The following is a 12,265-nucleotide window of genomic DNA, read 5'->3' on the forward strand; positions in this document are numbered from 1 at the left end:
TAACTTATAATGGAGCTAGAGGACTTAAGTCAATATTCTTACTTTTCAATATGTTTGAAGAATCCATAGTAGTAGGTAATTGTTATCAGCTTCAGCCTCGGCTATCAATGAAAATTTACATTCTAAAATAGGTAAACCAAGAGAGTATCAGGCAGCTGAAGCATGAGGTGGAGCAGGAATGTAGGCAGTAGATACTATCTAAGTAGGTACCACTCGTGGTCGTGATGCGAGTGTCAGCTTGAAAAGCCCATGTGCTCGTAAACGATCGATTCATATCGCAGATGAAATGGTATAATGACATCAAAGAGTTGGCGGACCAAATGGAATGGAAATTCGGAGCTACGGACTATCTAGCGGGTTTACCAAGGCAGTAGAAAAGCAGGAATAGGAACGGGGTGGTTTATAGTCAGTCAGAGTCTGACATTCCGGATCTCGCCTCGCCCAAGGCGGGAGAAGTCATTGGATGATTTTGCCCCTCAAAGAAAAAATGTTAGCTTAAAATAAGATAAAGAGGAAAGGACTGAAGAAACATTACCTACATATGTGAAATTGGTTAAAGAAGATAAGATACCTACACGTACAAAGTAGTTACCTATTCGAATACAACAGAGTAATCGTAGTAAGTCAAGAGTGGCATACGATACACGCTAAACAACAATTTATGAGACAATCAACTGATGGAACTGCTATACATATGTATTTCCCTCACAAAAATCAGTTAGGACGATCCTCTGTTTCACTTAATCTTCGTATTCCTTGAACGGAATGAACAATATTTTTCAAAACTTTGTCATACATGTGTCCAGTTCGTAATAGGGTCGTCAAATGGGGTCAAAGTAAGACCCATTGTCTCAGATCAATCCCCCCTCGCTCTACACTTGACTTTGTTTCAGGTATCATATGAGTAAGTCCCTAAAGAGCCACTTCACACACTTCAGATAAATGGTTCGAGCAATGGCTCCTTAAAAGTTGGAAATTCAATGACCTTATCACGTTTTGTTAGTCAATAATGGCACTAAGTGATTGTATCTACTGAAAATGCAAATCATGATAATATTTAAATTTTCTTATACGTTTTTCTGTTCAGAATTAAAAGTTGAAATTACCTATTTCAGTAAAAGTTTGTTGGTAAAACACTTAATCATATTTCCTATTATCAAATCCTTAAAATCGTAGCACAATGAAAACCCCCTTCTATAAGTAGGTACTAGGCTTGTGTACTCGTACGAACAACACAATGCGATCAATCAAACGTGTGATCATCACAAAACGCACTACAAGTACTCAAGACGCACCAATCGTAGTCCCATTTAGATCGTTGACACCAAAACCGTAACTGAGTGAACTCACGCGCATGTCAACGATCCACGCTATGCGGCGGCTCCTTTGATGGCTGACCCACATTAGTGGTGCACTTACCAACACGCCGGACGCGGGTAAACGCTTGTAAACCGTTCAAGTGTATTATGACCTATTTACAATTGTTTCTTAGGACCTACTGCATGGGATTGTACGTACTTATTCATTTAGTGCAATTGAAAAAGGTTTTTCTTGTTACATTGAATTGGAATGTGTTTAACTGGGCTTAGGAAGAAATATAAAGACAAAGAGAAGAATTAATAGGTACGGATTGAAAAGAGGTAGTATACCTCTTGAACAAAAATTGAAAAGGGAATGCATGGAGAATTCAGTAGATGGGCCTTCAGGATAGTAAGAAAAATAGCCTAATTATCATAAAGCTCAACCAGTAGGTGAGCATTTTACTTCATCTGCATGATGAAGTAAAATAGGTAGTACAGAATCAGGCCATTCGGTATATTCGTATAATCGCAATCGGAGTCAGACGTTTAGTTCTACCGATATTTATTTGTGTGTAGGAACAGCTTAAATTCCATTGTTCGTTAGTTTACCTATCATTGGAAGTTTGCGGGACTAACCGATGGTTAGTTAAATAGATATCCTTCGAAATGTTCTACAAATAGGTACCTGAAAATAAACGTTGAAATAAAACGTTGTTAGTTAGTAGTAATAAACCCAAAGATAAATTATTGAATTGTTACAAGTTCCATATGTTTTTTTATGGAATAAGCAGGGCAGCACCGTAACACTAAAGTCGTTATAAGTGTATTGCCGGCTTTTTGGGGGTTAGGAATTTGTTGGGGAATCGGAGACCTTAATTCCACAACGAGCATTGTTTCATGTCGGTTTTTTGTGAGGTTGTAGTATCACACCGGTCGAGCCGGCCCATTCGTGCCGAAGCATGGTGACGGTAGTAGCGATCTCTGTTAAACCCAAACCTTCTAAATTGCGATCTTCAAAATGGAGATGGTTTGGTGAAACCGTTCTAATGTAGAAGAGTCCCATCATAATACACCAGTTGTCAGTCATGAGCTGATGATGACCCACTCATATTATTAACATTACGTTACTTTACGATATTACGGAGTACGTTACGTTACATGCCAAATGTCGAGGAAGTGTCAGCTACTTATTTATTAACATTTGAACCATCCAGAAGCTGGTCCCGACAATACGATGGTCCCATTACCATATCGTGTGTGTATACAGGTCACTGTCATGACACACTGCGCGAAATTCGTCCTGTCGAGCCCCACTTATGATGTTCCATTTCCTTAATGTCCATCGCAAATTGTGCGTAGGCCACAAACGCTCCGGTCATAACATTTCACGAACTATTTCTGGTTTGAATGGCTCCAAATGATGTCGTTTTCGTCTATATTTTGTGGTTACATCAGCCAACAATGAGGTCCAATGTGGGTTAATTTACTTCATCTCATATATCTCTGACTGTTTTGGATTTTTAAAGAAACTTAACACTACAGTATATTATGTCGTTATAATTATGACCATCAATTTGTCCCATTTAGGCTTAACTCACTTTGTTAAACCAATTTTGTGTCACCTAAAAGTTGACCTGCAGAAAATTCCTCTTTTCATCAGTAAGTAGATACGAATTATTTCATTCACCAGTGAGTAAGATAAATTGTGCCGATCCCTTCACACACGACAGCCCCACAAAAATGATGTATGAACCTCTGTGACGTTTTCAAAGAATGCAAATTGTGCCAGTTGTTTACAATCTGCAGTGATCTGCGGAAACATTTTATGGTCCGTTAATAACTAAAGTACTTCACGCCCACAGTCATAAAGGTTCCTACTATGTCTCGTGCACAATCACGTTTCCAACCATCTGGTCATCTTATGACGTTTATCGTTACTGCCCATTGTGCCTTCATCTGGCCCTGTTGACATAATAAGTTCTTTGTTGAGCTCCTTGAACTTATACGGAGGGCTACCAATCTTTATTCATTTCTTTGGTTCAGTAAATCTATCACGACAATAGTCAAAATCAAAATGATTTATTTTAAATAGACCAGGTAGGCTTGAACGTCAAAGTAAATATAATATCTAATAATAATAACGTCTGAGATTTGACACTCGCTAAGGGCAAATCGTAATACCTCCCATCGATCCGGAAGCCTTTTGCACTTTAAGACCAGAAACATTATTATCCAAAGTTTCCAGTTTGTAGTCGTAAAGAAGAGCGATATTGCCATGTCAGATCACGAGCTCCTCGCCAACTGCAGGCTGGGGAAGTGTTTTATAATGGCCGATCAATTATAGACTCTCGGGAGCTCACGTTGGCTACCATCTGCTCCACAACTAGCAGTCACATAATCCGTCACGTGGGGTGTCTCATGCACATTGTTTACAGGTTTGCGAAATCAGGAAACAAGGATTTTGCGTCTTACTCTTTGAAGTAGATATATGCAACCTCATGCCTTTTATATCCCAGGGGTATACCCAAGTGCACATTACGGCACTTAAATTATTATTGAAGTAGATATTTAGGCATTTTGTTATTTGACTTGTATTGTATGTGTATGCCAAAAACCGCTCTTACATGATTTGTCAATTTTGCGATTTCAAGCTTCATCTTCATTCCTCATTCTTGATAGTTCCATGAGATAACCCTCTTGTTTTCACTTTCGAAGCAAAATAAAGGATTGTTAACTAACACCAATTATGTCCAATATCCATAAATCTGTGGCGCATGCACATCGGCTTAAGTGATAAAATGGTGGTTCCTAACACATACGACCGGGAAGTGGCGCTGGTCGGTACATCTAGACCAATTGTCAACATTGGATTATGAAGTCAGTGAGACACATTGTACGGAATGCTTTTCTTAAATGGACTGACGTATGTACTTAAAATTCTACCTGCGTTTATTTTGACCCAGGGATCAGAATAATGATGAGAAAACGCTTGTGATAAATAGTTTAAAGTTTCCTTCTACTTCTGCCAAACACGTTGCGACTAAGGTTAGTCAAATGGAAAAACGTAGGGAAGTCAAAGTAGAATGGGCAGTGTGCCCGGAAACAATCAAATAGTAGTAGCCCGAAGATAATCAAATAGTTACAACTAAGGAAGCAAAGGGACTTCTGGTAAATAATTTCCATTTCAAATGACATGCAGGAAGATTCCATCTAATATTTTAATAATGTAGTAATTCGAATGGCATTGAATTCCCTGTCTTCCTAGTTTCTCAGTAGGAACCTGTCCGCTACCATTATTGTCCCTCGGTTCCGTGTTCGACTTAGTATTTATGAGTAGTTGGACCCGGCAGATATGATCTTGAATGGGATCAAAGGATCATGTTGATCATTTACTTCCTACAAGTAAAATGTTAGTGACAAGTAAATGCCGATTAAGGTTTGATGTTGGAATTGAGCAAACTGTTTGAAGCATTCTTGTTTTGACGAAATGATGAGAAGAAAATTGAAAAGTCGTATAGCCTGTTACTAAGGACTAAGGGGGGTGGCCTTTGTTTAATAGTGGACGTCTTCAGGCTGGTGATGTTGATGATAATGATTGCTACGTTGTATGGCAATACTAAATTTCTGGCTCAATAAATACCTTTTCTCGCACGGAGAAGATTTGAGCATTAATCACAACGCTTGCTCAATGTGGGTTGATGATTTCAGACTTATAATTAGAAAATACTTGCCATTGGTAGGTTTCGACCTGTACCTTTATGTATAAGGAGCCTTAAAACTCAGGGCCACCCCAACAACGCAATAAATAGGGCAAATCAATTTATATTTGAAATTAAATAATGTTAAAGTAATGCAATTTGTTACAGGAGTGAAGAAAGTACAAGTGGATACGATCGTGGTGCGCAGAATGCACAACGCGTATTTCTACCCGTACAACCTGTGGCCTTTACCCAAGTATAATGCTAGAGGTGAGTCTCTAAAGTATATTACTTGTAGAGTTTTTTTACCAACCACTTCTAAACAACTCTTGACTAAGAGTATTGACTGCATAGCGTGAGGGACAGGGAGTGTTTATTTAGCATCTAAACTAACTCATTATCTGTGTCGTTAGGTGTCTTTTCGTGTTCGTTAGTATTTATAAACTGAAAACCAAAATATTAGAACTTGAGACAGGATATTTAGACGAGTCCATCCGTGATCATGGCGCTTGAAACAGTGCCGAAATATCAGAACCTCATAATAATAGATAAACATGGTAAATATCCCGTCTCAAGTAATTAATATTAGTGAAAACCTAATTGTCTACACTTCTATGAAAATGGACAGCTAATACAATAATTTTTTTTTCACAGATAATGAAGAATTCCAAGAATTTCCACACATCAGAAGCAGTAATTCCAATAAAAAACGAAATGAAAGATAGCCGTAATGTACACTGTATTCTTCGAAATATATAAACTGTATTCGTCTCCGATATCCATTGTATAATATTCGTCTAAACATGCTTTAGAAATCAGACTATCTATTAGTGAAAACCGTATGAAAATTCATCCAGTAGTTTTTGAGTTTATTACGATCATTCAGACAAACAGATAGACCGAATATGCGAAAAGAGACTTTTTATAATATGTAAAGATTATTTTGTTATTTGGTAATAACAATTATTAATAAGAATCCGCCGTAGATACGTAATAGATGTAAATAGTATAAGTAGGAATAATTTAGACACATTTGTAGCGCTATTTATTATAAATAGCAGTCTATATAAATGTTATTAAGATTATAAGTTGTGATCATTATTCTGTTTTATTATTATTAATAAATGATTATTATAAAGTAATTATTGTGTTTAATTTTATTGTTGCAAACACATCAGGCTGTCACCTATTTCCAAAGGTATCGTAAGTGTAGACTCAAACCCGCTGACTACGTAACCACACGTCATAAGTACACTTTCTTCAATTGACGAATGCATGACGTTTGGACGACCGACAGAGTTTTATGCACAGATTTTTGATTAATTATTATGTTTTAATAAAAGCCCTTGAACTATGTGTAAGCACAGTTTTCAATTGTAATTTTGTATTCAGACCATTAGATTTGCGATCTCGGTCATATCTTTTTTGAAATGAAAGGGACACATAAACAAACACTTCACATAATTTATCCTGACTTTGAATTTTAAATACTCATCGCAGATTCTACGAAAATTAAACAGAGATGAGATCTCATTGTTGTTTAAACACAAACTAAAATTTCTCTAAAAAATTAAATAAGAGAATTAACGCCATCTATGAATGTCAACCCGAACCACAATTTGCGAACTTGTATCTTATCTGTATCATAAGGGCGTAAGTCTACTATTGATTACGCATGCGCACTGCATACTTATCTTATTGAGCATCTCGCGAATTGTAAACATGTTCCTTTAAAAATATACGAATAATAGTATTTTTACAATAGAAACATGAAGTTGGGATTTGTGTTCATATTCTTAATTTATTTTAGATATAGTGCGGGTAAGTACTCCCTTTATTTTTACTTATAATTGTGAGAAGAAGGTTAAAATATGATTGAGTCTTTGGGACTTGTGTGTCGTGCCTCTAGTCGTCGCAGATAAAAATGAACTCTGTTAAAATCATGTCTTGGTCTGCGATGCGATTGTTTACGGAAATATAATTATAGATAATTTTTACGTTCGTATATTCTAGTATATTTAAAATGAATAATGATTACAATAACTATATCTAAATAAAATTACATATCAACATTTTATAATTCGATCATTTGCATCTCGCCTATTATCCGATTTCAACCAGTACTTATTCATTTGGTTAAAATATTTATTTTTAAGATCAAATAAAAGTAAATTCGGGCATTAATTGAATTTCAATGTACTATTTCCAGGAGTCAAGCTACTTGAAGCGAATCCAGATGTAAAGCGTTTATATGACGACCTCCTAAGTAATTACAACCGTCTAATTCGACCAGTGACCAACGTCAGTGACATACTGACTGTAAGACTTGGGCTAAAGCTGTCTCAACTCATGGAAGTCAACTTGAAGAACCAGGTTATGACAACCAACCTTTGGGTGGAACAAGTGAGTGTAATTTAATATGTTACTAGTTACTTCTACGTGGTTTTAATCGCTGATCAGCTCGTATTGATTGTAGCGTGATGTTTTATTTTTCTTGATTTGAGTTCTCTAGTGATGTGGATGTCCATCGGGTAATCCGTCCCCGTTTGCCCCCGATTCCACAAAGAGTGTTTATTTTAAATCAATTAAAATTAGTTAAATGTTACTTTCACTTCTATATTTGTGTAGTTTTTTTGGACATCACGCTAGATTATAAGTCGTACCCCGTACCTTTTTATTTAATATAAATAATAATAAAACGTTAATATTTGTATCATGAGAATCATGAGGTTATTGTCACAGTATCATCACGTCTTTTATCCCCGAAGGCATAGATAAAGGTGCACATTATGGCACGTAATACTACTGCACAATGCTCATCTACTTTTCACCATTTTTGTGTCATAAATCTCATTTAATAGGGGGCGAATATACTAAACTTAAAAAAAGGTTTTATATAGTACTTATAGGTATATTGTTTCTTAAAAGTTAAAAGTCTCTGGCGAAAGCTAGTCTATTTATAGGGAAAGTAACTCTTAACAATTTGGTAGAGTGGTGATTAAATATGTATGATTTGGGGTAGGTATAAATTTTCCGAACCCGTCCCTACGACTTGGCTTCGTGGCTACTTGGGTTATATTATATTGTCGTATTTTGAATACATTGATAGTCGTCGGGAGAGTAAAGTTTATGACTTAAGTTTCTTAGTTTTTAAACATTTGTTAATTAACGTATCAATCGTAAATGGAATATAAAATAGTAATTGAAATTGGTGTGTAATTATGTGAAAATACTGTAAAAGTAGTCGCGAATTATCGCGACTCATGATATACAAACCGAATCACGTAAGCATAATTTACTGAACAATTCGTATAGTCTGGCTTAAACTTTTGGTTTACTGTTCGACAGCCCGTCCACAAGAAATTGTCACCAGCCATTGGCCAACAGATTTTGAAATCATAAAACTTTTACGATCTCATTATTATTTGTTTGGTACGTTGTTACGTAGATGTTAGATGTGATGTTCTCGAATGATTTTTTTAATAAACCAACGGTAGAAGGTACTAGAGAAAGAAATTTGACTAAATTTGCATTTTCCTGGCTCAATTTGCAGATGGAGTTAGTTACCAATGTTTTATGTAACGGTGTATCTTTGATCGTCAAACACATTTCAATACTATTACGGTATGTTACAGAAATGGTACGACTACAAGCTGCAGTGGAATCCTGAGGACTACGGAGGAGTAGAGATGCTGTACGTGCCATCAGAACACATCTGGTTGCCAGATATCGTGCTTTACAATAACTGGGATGGAAATTATGAAGTGAGTGAGATTTTTAACAGACTTCTCAAAGATGAGGTTCTTGTAGTTTATATTCAGTACTATTTATGCTATTTAGTTATGTTTCACTGCTTTGTCTGTGTTTGGGCTAGTGGGACTACCGAGTATCATGTCTCGAAGTAACAAAAATATATGACTTAAAAAATTGGTCGGATTAATAAATAAATTGTTAGTGAGTTTGTTACTAGTTACCATCTACCATCTATCTATGTATGTTTATGTACTACACGTATAACTTAACGTCACGCCTTTTATCCTCGAAGGGGTAGGCAGAAGTGCATATTACGGCAATACTATACGTATTCTACTATGATTATACGGGCCTATAAGAAAATTGCGTATTGCATTTACCTTTTGCGTATCTAGGAGAAATATTTATGAGCTGCGGACTACCTAGCGGGTTTACCGGGGCTCCGGCTCGAAAAGCAGGGGAAGGAACGGGGTGGTTTTTAGTCAGTAAGAGTCGGACACTCCCTCTCACCTCGCCCAAGGCGGGAGAAGTCAATGGATGATTTTCCCCCCTCAAAAAAAGGAGAAATATTTATAACTTTATCTTTATATAATTTTGGGTACCAAGTAACTAACAGTAATACTTTTTAATTTCTAGGTGACACTGATGACGAAGGCCACGTTGAAGTACACTGGAGAGGTGAACTGGAAGCCGCCAGCCATCTACAAGTCCTCGTGTGAGATCAACGTGGAGTACTTCCCGTTTGATGAGCAGACCTGCTTCATGAAGTTCGGATCCTGGACTTATAATGGAGCACAGGTTGGTTCATTTAAAGTTGGAGTTGTAAAAACCCACGTTTATCAACTTATTGGAATTAATATTTGTGTGTAAAAGTTTTTACGAAACTACTAGGAGACACCTTCGACTCACCATGTACGGCCCACTGAGAACATCCTTACTTTAGAACCGTTGTATCTACAACCATTAATTTGCTTTGCCATAAGTTGAGTGCCCGGTTGGCACGGTGGCAGGGAATGGCTGTGGGTTCGATTCCCGCATGGAGCAACTCTTTATGTGATCCACAAATTGTTGTTTTGGGTCTGGGTGTCGTATGTATGTAAACTTGTGTAAACGCACCTACGACGACTCAGGAGAAAATCATCATCTTTAAAAGAAATCCTGCGCTTAGGAATTGCGTTAGATCACAATAATTACATAAAGTACAGTACGTCTTTCAATGATTGCACGCAATTATATTGCACCCAAAAATTCAAGAAATGTCCAATTTTTAGTTTGTTCACTACCTAATAATTAATCTCCATTTTTATGATCTTCCAGGTAGATCTAAAGCATATGGATCAGTCGCCAGGCAGCAGTTTGGTGCACGTCGGTATTGATTTGAGCGAGTTCTACCTCTCAGTCGAATGGGATATTTTGGAAGTACCAGCTACCAGGAATGAAGAATATTACCCTTGCTGTCCAGAGCCGTTTTCAGGTAATTTGTGACTCTTTGACAGTTGAGTAAGTGAGGATTTTCAGGATGTCAACATGTAATTAGAATAAGTTTCTAAGACATTTGTTAGAAAACGAGGATTTTTTTTATATAACTTTTGTTATTGTCTTAGAAAGAGAAATTCAAATGAGAAATTCCCCAATTATTTTATTAGTCTTTCGTTTATAATGGGAAGTAAATTTATGGTCTTATACTGATCAAAGTTTAAGAATGTATAAATAATCATAAAATACATCATGAAAAATCTGACCATGGTTGGTGCCGTGGACTCTAACAACATCTTATCGACCGCGTTGGGCGTTCTGATTGGTCTGCTCCTATTAACTAACCAATCACAGCGCGTATCGATAAACGTAAAGCATCGTACTAAGGCTACAGTAGTGGATGGAAATGAGGTGTTCATGATCATGATGATTTTGACGTTCCATACATTGACCTATATTTTCTTCCAGATATAACATTCAAGCTGACAATGCGACGAAAGACATTGTTTTACACAGTGAATCTGATTATACCATGCGTTGGTCTTACGTTCCTGACTGTGCTTGTCTTCTACCTACCTTCAGACTCTGGTGAAAAGGTACGTCTCTATTTCTATTTACTTCTTTTAAGGCCTGTTTCATAGTGTTTGATCAAGTTTCATATTTCGTTATCGGCACTGAGCCAAAGCAGATATTCGCGTCCTTTGCTGAAGTTTCGCGCCAATTTATCAGCTCGAAGCTCCTTCAAATCTGCCAAATAAATAAAATTATCTATCTATTAGTCCATAGAAACTTAATCATTCATTGTGAAACAGGTCCTTACTGGTGTTTCATGTGTGTGGTAGCTGTGACGACATTCTATCTTACGATCGCAATGTAGTTTTTTTTTTTTATTTTGGTTATAGTGTTTTCCTATTAGCAAGTTCTATTTTGTTTGTTAGTTAATTCTCTTTGTCTGATTTTTATGAGTCAATTTATTACTATCTTTCGATTTGTAAATAAAACAGATAGTTTCTTTAACTTACTTTAGTTTTCTCTCCTGTGTTTCTTCAGTAGTTTTATACATTTTTAAATTTATAATTTTTTGTTACTTTTATTTTACATAAATGTTTACATTGCATTTATCTGTAGAATAAAATATGTTATTAGTTTATGTATTTAAAACAAAACCTAAGTAACAAATAAAACAAAAGACGTAGACACATACTGAAGCAGGGCACAAGAAGACGGTTCTAAATGATATGTAGTTGAAAACTTTGTGATAGAATGTCGTCACAATTTAGCTTTTTATGTAAATGTGAATGGGATGTTTCAGGGCATGTTCATATATAGCCTTCAATCCGCAATACCATCCTTCACTACCCTCATCCATTGGTAATGGTCTTTTTTGAATCATTAGCTAGACGTGTGCGTGTATTAGCATCATCTCAATATTGTGTTTGTTAGCTATTGTCTTTCCACACTCCAATTTCCAAATTCTTCTCAATATTATTATTATGAACTTCAACTGTTCATGTCCCAAAATTATCCTAATGTTCTTCTCGATATATATTTCTGACATTATTGTCGTACTCTGTATTTATTTCAGTTATTTTCTGATTAATATCGAGGTTTTCATTCCTAAAATTAATTTGGGATGGTATGGTTTAAAATAAATGAATTTTATTTCTTACGAATTTTATTTATTCTTGTTGTTTAAAAAGAACTATTCCTGAAGTAAATAAAACATCTGCTGCCGGACTTTTTTAAATATCTGACGAGATTCTATAATTACTGAGCTTATTGTAAAACTCTTACCGAAGAAAGGGTTTAATTTTACCTAACTTCCAAAATTCTTTCAAAATTCCTCCTCGATCCCAATAAAATTCTAAATTTTGTTTAAAATTTTCATCTCATTGCATGATCCCGAATAATTCACTCATTGGTTGTGCAACACATTATATAAATTGTACCTTTTCTTCGTAAATATAGTGGAAAGACAATTTGTAATTATAAAAATGTAATGTGATAGCCATAGAATGGATTTTCGTGCACTGATTT

General features: G+C 35.9%; 1 protein-coding gene across 4 annotated transcripts in view; it reads left to right on the forward strand.

Annotated features, from left to right (window-relative positions):
* LOC118274025 (acetylcholine receptor subunit beta-like 2) overlaps window positions 1-12,265 on the forward strand; it is a 43,287-nt gene that overhangs the window by 893 nt on the left and 30,129 nt on the right. For 3 of the 4 annotated variants that reach the window (XM_050707887.1, XM_050707886.1, XM_050707888.1), the window contains exons 1-6: window positions 6,658-6,820; window positions 7,209-7,402; window positions 8,635-8,763; window positions 9,389-9,550; window positions 10,070-10,226; window positions 10,697-10,824. In XM_050707887.1, coding sequence (XP_050563844.1) covers window positions 6,769-6,820; window positions 7,209-7,402; window positions 8,635-8,763; window positions 9,389-9,550; window positions 10,070-10,226; window positions 10,697-10,824 — 822 coding nt within the window. In that variant the 5' untranslated portion in view covers window positions 6,658-6,768. Of the gene's footprint in view, window positions 1-5,167; window positions 5,270-6,657; window positions 6,821-7,208; window positions 7,403-8,634; window positions 8,764-9,388; window positions 9,551-10,069; window positions 10,227-10,696; window positions 10,825-12,265 lie in introns of those variants that run through there. The other variant, XM_050707889.1, reaches the window with a different exon arrangement.

Source organism: Spodoptera frugiperda, chromosome 3, assembly GCF_023101765.2.
Source record: "Spodoptera frugiperda isolate SF20-4 chromosome 3, AGI-APGP_CSIRO_Sfru_2.0, whole genome shotgun sequence".
Classification (NCBI taxonomy): Eukaryota; Metazoa; Arthropoda; class Insecta; order Lepidoptera; family Noctuidae; genus Spodoptera; species Spodoptera frugiperda.